General features: G+C 42.4%; 1 protein-coding gene across 2 annotated transcripts in view; it reads left to right on the top strand.

The window, feature by feature from the left end:
* Positions 1 to 4,544: 4,544 nt before the first annotated feature.
* The window catches only part of LOC149318429 (peroxisome proliferator-activated receptor gamma coactivator-related protein 1-like), a 28,080-nt gene continuing 19,702 nt past the window's right edge, over positions 4,545 to 12,922 (top strand). Inside the window, exon 1 of one of the 2 annotated variants that reach the window (XM_089509682.1) lies at positions 4,545 to 4,603. Coding sequence is in view for 1 of the 2 variants with exons in the window: in XM_089509681.1 (XP_089365807.1) it covers positions 6,045 to 6,164 (120 nt within the window). In the remaining variant the exon portion in view is untranslated. Of the gene's footprint in view, positions 4,604 to 6,026; positions 6,165 to 12,922 lie in introns of those variants that run through there. The other variant, XM_089509681.1, reaches the window with a different exon arrangement.

Raw genomic sequence — 12,922 nt, 5'->3', positions numbered from 1 at the left:
GGCAAAGTTACCTACCAATAAACACCATAGAATTCAGTGGCGCCTATTTATGCAGTATAAGTTCAACTTGTAAAATCCATTTAGTTCTAACAAAAAATCTTCAGACAGCTGAAATACAAATGATCAATGAACTGTTCTGACAGGCAAGGTGCAAAATGGTCAGCAATGCCTTTCTGGCATCTTGTCTTTGCTTCACTTTGCCTTCTGAATATTGAATATTTACAGTTATCACAACTTTAATAGAGATTATAATGTGGATGGCTGCATGGTGTAAATTGGGATTTTGGGTTTTTTCCTCCCAAGTATCTTGCTGCTGTAGTTATGGGTTTCTAAACCCACATGTTATGGTTGCTAAATTTGGACAATTTTCCCATTCCCTTCCTGTTAAGTTAGAAATACTGTAATTGAGATTTCTTCTAGGTCTGCATTCAGGTCTCCACTGCAGAGTATTGTAGGTTTACTTCCATTAGCTGACACATCAACCTGAAAGGGACTTTCAACTTTTATTATTATTATTAAGCTTTATTTATATAGTGCTGTAAATTTACACAGCACTGTACATACAATCTTTTAATTAGACGGTTCCCTGCCTTCAGGCTTACAATCTAAGAAGACACGACACAAAAGGAGAAGGGAATGGTTGTGGGGAAGGGGATGAGATCCTGGAGTTCATCTCTCCCTCTGAGGCCTGGACCAAGGCAGATGGACAGATGGAGGGCTCTGTTTCTTAAGGATAGGCCCGATGGCATTGGGGAGGCCTGATGGCATTGGCCCATCCCCTCTTCCCCTCAGAGGCCAGGATGGAGTTGGATACCTTCTGGGAAGGGCTCAGTTCCTTTTGAATGACATTACCTAGCCATGGAAAATTGGTGGACTGAACACAGTTCAGACAAAAATATCATATTCTACAGGATGAGAATCCATGTTGATATCACTCTAGATCCCAGTGTATTCACATTTTTTAAAAGTCCTGCCAGTTAAATACCTGCTGTAAAGCTATTTCATATTGTCTCAAGCTGGCCGGTTGAACAAATTAACATTTGTTGTTATCTGTCCTCAAGTTGACCCTGACTCATGTTGACCCTGTGGATGAGGCATCTCCAAGACCCCCTATTCTCCACTGCTCTGCTTAAGTCCTGCAAATTCAGTCCTGTGACTTCCCTGATTGAGTTTATCCTTCTGGCATGGGGGTCTTCCTCTCTTTCTACATTCCTCCAACTTCCCTAGCATATTGTCCTTTCTAATGAGTCATGCCTTCTCATGATGTGGCCAAAATAAAACAGCCACAATTTAATCATTTTGGCTTCCAAGGAGATTTCAGGCTTGATCTGTTCAAGGACCCATTTGTTTATCTTTTTGGCTTTCCATGGTATTCTCAGCAATCTTCTCTAGCATCATATCTCAAATACGTTGATTTTTTTCTTATCGGCTTTTTTCACTCTCCAGCTCTCAAATTCATACATGGTGATGAGGAATACAATCATTTGGACAATTCTAATTTTAGTGCTCAGTTGTATACCTTTACACTTCAGGATCTGGTCTAATTCTTTCACAACTGCCTTTCCCATTCCTAATCTTCTTATTATTTCATGGTCATTCTGATCAACGTTTGAACTAAGGTATGAGAACTCTTTAACATTTCCATTTCTTCATTGTCTAGATTGAATTTATGTACTTCTTCTATGGTCGTTTTATCCCCTTTATGTTCAGCATTAAACCTACCTTTGCACTTTCATCTTTGACCTTCTTTAGGCATTGTTCCGAGTCTGTGATGTTTTCTGCTAGTAATATGCTGTCGTTAGCAGATCAGAGATTGTTGATGTTCTTTCCTCCTATCCTCGCTCCTCCTTCCTCTGAGTCTAAACGTGCTTTTCTTGTGATATTTTCTGCATAAAGTCGAACAAATAACATACAAGTTGAACAAATAGAAATTAACATTAGCTGACAAAAATGTCTCTCACACCCACTCTTTCAAGCAGTGTAACATTACCTCTGTTAGTCTGAACTTCATATAAAAATAGGGGGTAGCCATGTTTGTTCATATTTTTTTAGAGTTTTAGTTAATGCCATTTTGAAGACTTACTGCGTGTATTTTTTTTAAAAGAAAAACATTTTCATAAGCCATTGTGTTGCAGAGCAGAAGAACTATATGGTGGGCCCTTGTTATCTACTGGGGGTTGGTTCCAGGATCCCCCGTGGATAACAAAATCCATGGATGCTCAAGTCCCATTAAATACAATGGCATAGCAAAATGGTGGCCCTTATATAAAATGGCAAAATCAAGGTTTGCTATTTGGAATTTATACTTTAAAAAAAAAAGATTTTCAAGCCATGGATGAGTCCGTGGATGAAAAAATCTGTGGAAAAGGAGGGACCACTGTACTTCAAAACAAATTCAAATTGGCACATGATTCTAGTTAGATTAAAAAGAAGAAAAACGATTGCTTATTGTTTCTTTGTTGATATAAAAGGTATCATTTCAAACTCAATAAAAATGATTTACACACACACTTATATAAAGGAAATGTGTTCTGGCCTACAAATGCTTCTGTCATACTGGTAATTAAAATAATATACTGTTATTAGTGAATCACTGACTCTTTGTTACAGGATTCAATTTGTTAAAACTGCTTTGCATGCAGCCTACTGGAGACAGCTGAGGGCTTGCTATATTGTGATTTAAAAAGTGAATGGAGCTAAAGGTAAGGGCTAGGCCACAGGCCCTTTCAGGCAAAGTTTAAATTCTTAACAGATGCACTAATGACAACATACTTAGAAACAGGATCAAAGCTCTAAAGAATTGTAGAAATTGTACTATGATGCAACAGAGAGATGGGACTGTTCTGCACTGCAACCTATGTGGTGAAGTCCTTCATATGAGTCTTTCAGTCCACTTGACACACTGAGAGGTGTGGGACCGAACCTCCATGGAAATGAGTTTCCATGCGTTTCCACACAGCCTCCACCCCAAATTAACATCTCTAATTCCTACTAGTATCCTGCCAGGTCATTTTGTATCAATAAATCCATGCTACTTTTAAAGGCAATTCAATGGACAGTGCATTACAGTAATATTGGGCCCGTGCAGATAGGCCAAAATAAAGCTGCTTCGGGTCACTTTGGTAGTATGCTGTTTAAATGACACACACATCTTAAGAGGCCAGAAGCTGCACCAAAGCTGCACTGCAGTCCTTAGTCCTGGAGCATGACTTTGGCGTGGCTTCTGGACTCCTAGGACGCATGCGTCATTTAAATAGCATACCTCCAAAGTGACCTGAAACAGCTTTATTTTGGCCTGTCTGTACAGGCTCATAGTCTGGATGTATGTATTGATTTGCCTTCAAGTTGCTTCCAGCTTATAGCAACCTTAAGGCAAACCTGTTGTTCAGAAGGGGTTTGTCATTGCCTTCCTCCGAGGCTGAGAGACTGTGACTTGCCAAGGTTTACATCCCTGAGTGGGAATTCTTGCTCTTCAGAGTCAGCTCTCAAACCACTACACCACACTGTCTCTCTCTGGTCTGGTTGTAACCAGGGACTAAATCTGTATTCTCAAAGACTCAGGGAAGCAAGAGGTGAACTAATACATTCTTATTTACATCTGAGACAATCTTATACTCTTTAACAGGGAAGCATCTTGTACTAAGATCAACCAGATTTACTTGTCAGAGCAGTGTCGTGGTTTGAACGTTGGACTATGGCCCTGGAGAGCAGCGTTTGAATCGCTGCTTGAGTATGGAAACCTACTGGACGACTTTGGCCAAGTCACACTCTCTCAGCCTCAGAGGGTGGCAAAGCCAAACCTTCCCTGGACAAATCTTGCCAAGAAAATGCCATGATAGGTTCACCTTAGGCTTGGTTAGGAAACTCATTGGGTGACCTTGGCCCAAATAGTCACACTCTCTCAGCCTCAGAGGATGGCGATGGCAAACCCCTTCGGAGTAAACTTGCCTAAGAAAACCTTAAGGTTGCCCTAAGTAGGAAATGACTTTTAAGCAGACAACAAACAAACAAACAATAAATTCCAGCCTCTGCTGAAAACAGTTCACAGACAAAGCAGTTTCTCTGCAAAGACTGAGGCTGCAGCTTGCATGAACTCTGCAGCAGCAGGAGAAGGTGAGCCACGTGGAAGCCAACGAGACACTAAGCAAAGGGCGGAAACATCCGGCCTCCTACCGCGGGAAAATTAGGCCACGAAGGGGCGTGGCCGACTGACGTCAGCGAGCTAAGATGGACGTGAGGCGGAAGTCTTGGCCAGAGCGGGGGGGGGGAGGGAAAGAGCTCTTCCTCTTTGACATGAAGCAGTCTTTGGACTTCAACTCCCAGAATTCCTGGACATTGGCCCTGATGGCTGGGGCTTCTGGGAATTGAAGCCCAAATTTATATGTGGAGATTGAATCAAAGTTTGGGATTTGTTTGCTTGAAAGCTTTATACAGGCTCCTCTCCTTTGGCTCTTCTGAACTCTTCAAAAACATGCACAAAACACACGTTGCAAGCTTACAATATTTGTGTTGAAGACATGCAGGGGTATCTGTGTTGGCCATTTAACAAATACAAACAAGAATCCATCAGTGATGCCTTTGTTGTCCTTGACTGAGAAGCAGGGTATAAATAAAGCTTTTATTATTTATTTATTTATTATTGGCCAACCGAAATGCACAATATACTTGTTGCAAGCTTTTGAAGCTCCACTGGCTTCTTCCTCAGGCAAGATGTTACAAACCAAATATTTATGTCAAGCAGTTTGGTTGGCTTCATAAAGGTGTCACTGTTTTGTGGATTTTGGGTGGACTTAGTTGTTTCAGTGTTGGACGTAAAACCCACTGAGTGACCCTGGCCAAGTTACACTCTCTCAGCCTCAGGGGAAGGCCATGGCAAACCTCCTCTGAACAAATCTCGCTAAGAAAACTCCATGATAGGGTTGCCATAAGTCAGACGTGATTTGAAGGCACACAACAACAACAACTTGACATGGCACGTTTTAGAAAAGGTCAGATGTTATGAAATGAGGTGATAGTGTGAAGTTGAAGGCTTTCATGGCCGGCATCCATAGTTTTTTGTGGGGTTTGGGGGCTCTGTGGCCATGTTCTATAAGAGTTTATTCCTGATGTTTCGCCAGCATCTGTGGCTGCAACATGTGGCTCTGAAGATGCCAGCCACAGATGCTGGCGAAATGTCAGGAATAAAGGCTTATAGAACATGGCCACAGAACCCAAAAAACCCACAAAAAACTATGAGGTGATACTGTTTTGCACCAACATCCTTCCACATAGTGTGTTGGTTTGAGCATTGGACAATGAATCTGGAGACTGGGGTTTGAATCCCAGGTGCGCCATGTTGAAAGCCACTGGGTGACCATGGGAAAGTCACACTATCTCAGCCTCAGGCAATAGAGAGAGTTTTTAATTTTTCCGGTTTCATTTGTCCCTTCCTATGTAAAGCACTGTGCAAATTTTACAGCGCTCTATAAATAAATGTTAATAATAATAATAATAATAGCCTTGTAGCACCTTTGAGACTAATTGAAAGAAAGAAGTTGGCAGCATGAGCTTTGGTAGGCTTCAGTCTACTTCCTCAGACATAGGGGAGTGGAAGCCAGGGGCAGATATATATATACACACACACATAGCATTGGTATGTGAGGATGTGAATTCAAATTCAAAATCCTTTGTGTATGTAAATGAAATGCAAATCCAGTTTTAACGATGGTCGTTTATGGACAAAGACTTAGCCATTGGGTATGGAAATCAGGTGGCAAGAACCATTATATTGGCATTTCTAGCAGTGCTTTCAGCTTTTATTTGGTCACGACGACCTCCATTTCCCTCCAGCAGCCTCCTCCATCCTGAGGTGCCTTGAGGTCACTCTGATGATGATACTCAATCTCAGCGGCCAGGGAACAAAAACTCCAACTCCCATGATGCCTCGGGGGGAAAAAAAGCAAGAGCGAACCCCCGCCCTGCACGCCCCGCCTCTTCCGGCCCGGGGCCTTCTGGGAAGGATAGTCCCAGAGTGCCGGCCGGGCGAGTTGAGAGGAGGTGCCAAGATGGCGGCGCTGTGGGGCGGCGGCGCGGGATACGCCGGGGCCGGGGGCACTCTCCCGCTGCGAGGCGGCTCCGAGGCCGGAGGGAGCGGCGCGGGAGGAGGCGGCCTCCCTTCCACGCAGGTAAGGGCCGGGACGGTTCTTCGGGGCGGCCGGGGCGAGCGGGGAGAGAGGCTCCGGGCGGACACGTGGAAGCGGCGTGGCCGGCTGCGGCGGAGCAGCCACATGGGCCCCTCTGTGGCAGAGTGCAGCAGCACCCAGCATCCATGAACAGGGGAGCCTTCCAGGGAGCCAAGCCAGATGCATGTTAGGTAGTAGCCACGCTGGCCCTGTAGCAAAGTGCAACAACACCCAGCATCCGCTAAACAGGGATACTTTTTATGGAGCCAAGCCAGATGCATGTTAGGTAGCCGTGATAGTCCTGTGGTAAAGTACAGCAGCACCCAGCATCCACTAACAGGGATGCCCTCTGGGGCCGGCCCAAATGCTCATTATACATGCTGCAAGCTTTCCAAGCTCCACTGGCTTCTTCCTCAGGCAAAGGTGTTGAAAATAACACAGTGTGTGGTTTGTTGTGTGTCGTGTGTCATCCTTAGGCGAACCTCTTGCGGGGTTTTCTTGGCAAGGTTTGTCCAGATGAGGCTTCCTGTGAGGCTGAGAGAGTGTGACTTGCCCATGGGCTCCCAGTGGGTTTCTGCGGTGGAGTGGGATTCAAACCCTGGCCTCTGGAGTTGTATTCCAACACTCAGACCGCTGCTGCAAAACATGATCACCTCATTTCATAAACTCTGGCCTTTTGTGAAAGGTGCTGCGTGTTGTTGTTGTTGTTATTGTTGTGTGCCTTGGCAAGATTTGTTCAGAAGAGAGTTGCCATTGACTTTCCCTGAGGCTGAGAGAGTGTGACTTGCTCATCGGGAGGTTTTCGTGGCAGAGCGAGGAATCGAACCCTCTTCTCCAGAGTCGTAATCCACCGCCCAAAGCACTCTGCCATGCCGACTCTGGACAGTGTATGACAGAGCTCAGTGTAGGGGCCTCCTGGGGCCAAGGGGTATTCCCTGCTGGGACTGGGCTAGGAGTTAAAGTATTTGGGTATTCTGCTGGGGCATACCCTCATCAAACCCCCCCCCCCCCCTGTTAGGGGTTACAGCACTTGGAAGAATGAGGTTTTGGGGGTTATTTTTTCTTTCTTTGTTTAGTCTGGCTGGGGATTGGGAGCCATGGCCAACATTTTTGGGTCGGGGGCAGGCTAGAAAGTATCCTGTGAATGTAAAAAAGGGCCCTGATGCTCTTGGTTCTCCCAACTCCTCCCCCGTAGTCCAGTCCCATGTCTGGGTGTGTTCATGACTTCCCATTTGCTGATCCTGTTCAGTCCCGTCTGGTGCTGCCGCCTTTCTCTTTGATGCTGCTGCTGTCTTTGGGCAGTTCTGATTCTTCAAAGAAAAAGGGCCCTCTCTGCCTTCTGCCGTCTTTCTCCTGTTCTCTGCATCGGTTTGAAACAACACCCACTTAGCTCTTTTACAAGATTTTGCAGAAGTGTTTTCACTTCCTGAAAGCAATTTAAGGGAGAATTATAGAAATCAAGAATGTATTCTGCATAGTACTTTGAGTGTTGGACTACGACTCGAGACCAGAGTTCGATTCCTGCTTGGACATGTAAGCACCTTGGGCAAGTTATATGCTCTCAGCCTCAAGAGGAAGGCAATGGGAAACCTGCTCTGAACAAATCTTAGCAAGAAACCCCCCACAATACAGTTGCCAATAGGGTTGCCTTAGGTCCTAAATGACTTGAAGGCACACAACAACAAACAGCAAACCTCCTCTGAAGAAATCTTTCCAAGAAAACCCGATGATAGGGTCACATTAGGGTTGCCATAAGTCAGAAACACACACACAAACCTGGTTAGGAATAATGAATACCAGTAATGTGTTTGCTGGCCATTTTACAGGCTACTCATCAAAAGCTCACTCCAGATGGGCTTTTCCATGTAGGTTCCTCCCTACCATACTCATACTGTGAGATGAATAGACCAAGTGTGTAACTGTAGACAATGCTCCCAACCATGAGAAAAGAAAATTATTTGTTTTGTGTGTGTGCTGAGAATGGTAAAGGGAAGGTAGTTGATATAATGTATATTGCTATATTACCAGTCTGTTATAGTAGGTGGCATGAGAAAGGTGTCTTACCTGTCTTGATAGCTTTTCTGCATTGTGATTGAAGCAGTTTGTCCGTGCAAAAACCTATTGCAGTGTCAAGTTTTGCCTATCAAGATGATAGCTATCAAATGTCAATGTTTCTGATGCTTCATTCAATATTTATTTACAATAAGTGAATAAGTCTGGGAATGTTTCCTAAGCATGTTCATATCTTCTCCCAGACACCCTTCCATGTTTGTTATGTCTAGCAGAAAAGAGAGTGAAGGAGTAGGTGAAAATGACCACAAGGGACAGACTGCTAAATTTGAATGCAGTAATGCAGGAGGGAGAAGAGTCTGGCAAAGCTTGTGAAATGTGCTAAAATATTTGTGTTTCCAAAAAGAGTGGCCATATTGATGAGGTTTTCTGGATCCTGAACTTTTCTTTAAGTTGCCTTAGATTCAGTGGAAGGGATGGGCAGTGCACTGCAGTGGCACAAATGCAGGGTTTTGTGCTACCTTAGACCCTATGTGCAGAAGAAGAAATACCATGCATCACATTAGCTACAACTGTATATATAATTTTCAATAAAATACTGTAAAAGCTTTCCTAATATTCTCACTCAGTATCTATTTTCTTATTGTATTTTGCATTATGTTCCTGGGTTAACTTTACATAATTTCTTGAAGGTAGGGCACCAATGCATAAATACTGCCTTTCAGGAAGTGGGGTGTTTGCGAGGTGGTACTTTCTTTGGGAGGTGAGAGTTGGTGGAAAACTATTTTGCACCCATGAATCATCATGGGGGGAAAAGCAGCAAAGAAAGGTATCCTAGCATTAAAAATTCTTATTTGATCCAGATCTCAGCTCAAGTTGTATCCTGAAGTGTAGTGGTTCCCAACAGTTGGTCCTTCAATGTGTTTGGACTTTAGCTCTCAGAATTCCTGACAATTGGTCAAGTTGGTTGGGGCTTCTCGGAGTTGAAGTTCGAAACACCTTGAGGGCCAATGTTTAGGAACCACTGCTACTAAAATACTCTTTGTGCTTCTGGGTGCTTTTCATATCAGTTTTAATTTCTTGAAATGCAGTACACATGTTACTTTTGGCCTACATCAGTAATAGGAATCTTGTGGCCCTTTAGAGGCTGAACCCAACCAGCATGGCTAATGATGCAGATGATCTGGAAGGTTATACAGTTCCCATTCCTGGCCTGCAAAGAATGATAATAGAGAAAGCTACTTTTCTATTTTGGAAAAAAACAACATAGTTCTCCCTCCATTGATAGGTTACTTGGTAATTGAAGTGGGGAAAGTGACTGCTCTGTGGCTGAGATATAAACAGTAACTAGTTAATGCTATGAAATGATGACCACAGGAGAGGTACAAAATCTAGAACTCTACAGTATATAACATATTTTTGTCTTGAGTTTGTGCATATTATATTGAAACTCAGACCAACGTGGAATCTCTTAACATCTGAGAACCTGTTTATGACAACTACTTTATCGGGGGTGGTGATGGTGGAATAGAGCAGGACTGCAGTTGTGCTCATGCTGTCATGTATTTTTAAAAAACTGAGAAGCTGTCCTGGAGAAATTTGGTGACTGAGGGAGAAAACCAAAGCATGCTACCAGGTACTCATGGAGAGCTGCCAAGTCTTTGTAATTAGAGCCTCTTGTATCAAGCTTATCCATAGTGTCTGGGGAAGGAAGCTGTTAAACATGCTTTGGGTGGAGACTTTTCTCTGCCTGCTTTCTACCCAGTCTGGCATAGTCACTCATTGGACCTGCCTGCTGTAGGTGTCCCAAATGAGATCCTAGAAATAATTATTTAAAAAGAATTGATTACCTTAAATCATTAAGATTTTCAACAACAGCTGTAGATTTCATCATTTTATTCATTAAATGCTAACAGCTTTGTAAGCAACAGTGTTTCAGGTTTTAATTTATTATTTTGGGGGATGTTGTGCAGGTTGTACCCTATTTTGAAAGGTTTTTTTAAAAAAATCAATATTTTTATCAACAATTAATAAAAGACATTTATTTCACACATCAGTTTTAATGTTGGTTATTTCAATTTTTAAAAACAGTCTAGAGGCAATACATTATTACTTAACTCCCATCTTTCCAATTTGTTCTGAATTCTTTCTTGCTTAATTAGAATATAAGCATGGACATAATAAAAACTCTTTATGGCTGCCTTAGTGGATGTAATGGTATGGCCAGCAATGGCAACAGGAACTCCCAGGTTAAAGCATTGAAATGACAAAAGACAATCTTATATAGTACTTTCATGTACAGAAGGTTCATCCTTTTAGTGGGATGTTTACAGTGGTTTCAGCTCAGAGGAATTAGCTGAGTAAAGGTTCCTATATACTGAAAAAACAAATAAAATAGCAGACTGGTAAGGGGCAAGAAAAGTCAGATGTCCAAGATGGAAAACATGCAGGGGTAGCTGGATTGGCCATTTAACAAATACAAACAAAAATCCATCAGTGATACCTTTATTGGCCAACCAAAATGCACAATACAGTGGGGCCTCCGCATACGCGGACTTTTTATAAGCAGCTTTGAGCGTACGCGCTCAAGCCGCTGGGCGCGCACGGGGCGGAAGGGGTGGCGCATCCCATTCAGTTGAATGGGCGCGCGCGCCCGTTGCGCCCCCGCGCACCTCCGCGCCGCCATGCACGAGCCCCATTGTTTACAATGGGGCTCGAGCATAGGCGTAAATCGCCATATGCGGCGGGATCCGGAACGGATCCCCCGCGTATGGCGAGATTCCACTGTATACTTATTGCTAGCTTTCAAACGTCTTGCCTGATGAAGAAGCACATGGAGCTTTAAAAGCTTGCAACAAGTATATTGTGCATATCTTTGGCCAATAAAGGTATCACTGATAGATTTTTGTTTGTATATGTCCAAGATGGGTTCAGAAAAGGAAGAGGCACTAGTGATCATAGTGCAAACATATGTTGGATAATGGAATGTGACAAAAAGTTTTAAAAGAATGTTAGCCTGTTCTTTATAAATTACAGTAAAGCCTTTGATGATGTAGATAATGAGAAATTATGGTTCGCTCAACAAGAAAAAGGTGTGCCATAACATTTGATTGTCTTGCTGTATAACCTGTACTCTGGATAAGAGGTCACTGTCTAGACAGAATCTGGAGAAACCGAACTGTTTTTCATTGGCAAGGGGTTCAAGGAAAGCTACATTTTATCACACTATCTCTTTAATTTATATGCAGAACATATATGCAGGATAAGATTCAGAGGAAGGAAGTATGAAAACTGAGGGAAGGAACATAAACAACTTAAGATATGCAGATGAAACTATATTGACTATTGGAGAAAAGGAGTGAACAAATCAGTCCGATATTTAAGGAAGAAAGTGCAAAAACAAGGTTTCAGCTAAACATTAAGAAAACAAAAAATAACGACCACAGATTATTTATATAAGGAAGACATGGAAAGAGTAAATGATTTTGTGTACTTAGGTTCAGTCATAAATCAAAATCGAGACTGTAATCATGAAATCAGAAGAAGATCTGGAAGACTTGGAAGGGCATCCATGAAAGAACTAGATAAGATTATTGATTGTAAAGATAAATCAGTAGATACTAAAGGCAGAATAATTCATGCTGTAGTATTTCGGATTTCTGGGTATAGGCACAAAAATACAGTGGAAAAAAGTGATAGGAAAAAAAAATCAATGCATTTGAAATGGACGATAATTCTACGGACACTACAGATTGCTAAAAAGTCAAATGAATGGATCCTGGAGCAAATCAGGCAAAGCTTACTAGAAGCCAATATGACTAAAGTGAGGTTTTTGTACTTTGGACATATCATGAGACAACATGAGTCAATGGAAAAGACAATAATGCTTGACAAAAGTGGAAGTCAGTAGGAAACGACAAGGACCACATTACAGATGGATTGATTAAATCAAGCAATGTGCAGCTCTGAGTTGGTAAGCCCTGTATAGGGCAGTTGATGACCAGAGATCTTGACGGTCTCTCATTCATAGAGTCATCATAAATTGAAGTCAACCTGATAACAGTGAATGAGTGACAAGCAATAATGCAAGTGTGGAAACTTGAGCCATATTAGAATTGATTTTTTTTAAACGTAACTCATTGCAACTTCCTACACTGCTTCGGTGAAATGACAAGATGGAATTGTTTGCTGCACTTTTGTACAATTTAGGGACTAAATAGGTACAACACATTTTAAGACATGTTATTGAAAACTGGTAGTTGTAAACAAATAGTTTACTTGTGTTTTCCACATGACCAACAGTAGTCTAGCAGGATGGTCACTCAGCTGAAGGTAACAAATTTGAAGCACAGAGGTTAGCATTCTTTGAAGTTGAAGTAGAAATAATACAGAATTTGAAGTGATGCTCCATTTTTGTCTTCTCCCATACTGCTACGTCCCAACACATGGCATAAAAGGGTATTGTGTGTACTGGGCTCCCTAAACTTTGTGGTCAATGAGAGCTTATTTGGAAGCTTGTGGAAGTGGTGTGTACAGCACCATGAAATGGGTCTGGTAGAGGTGGTTTGCCAGCCACAAAATAGGTATTGTGAGTTATGGCTAGTCATAAAATATTCAGAAGATAAATGTTGAATTTAGTTTCTAAAAAATTGATTTTCATTAATTTGTATACAGTGCTACCTCGGGTTACGAAATTAATTCGTTCCGCGGCGCCGTTCGTAACCCGATACATTTCGCAACCCGAAAAGGCG

Source organism: Sceloporus occidentalis, unplaced genomic scaffold (genome assembly GCF_023333645.1).
Source record: "Sceloporus occidentalis isolate IW3139 unplaced genomic scaffold, rSceOcc1.0.p SCAF_2, whole genome shotgun sequence".
In the NCBI taxonomy this organism is placed as follows: domain Eukaryota; kingdom Metazoa; phylum Chordata; class Lepidosauria; order Squamata; family Phrynosomatidae; genus Sceloporus; species Sceloporus occidentalis.
Note: the sequence above shows the minus strand (reverse complement) of the source record. Positions and strands in the feature narration are given on the sequence as shown.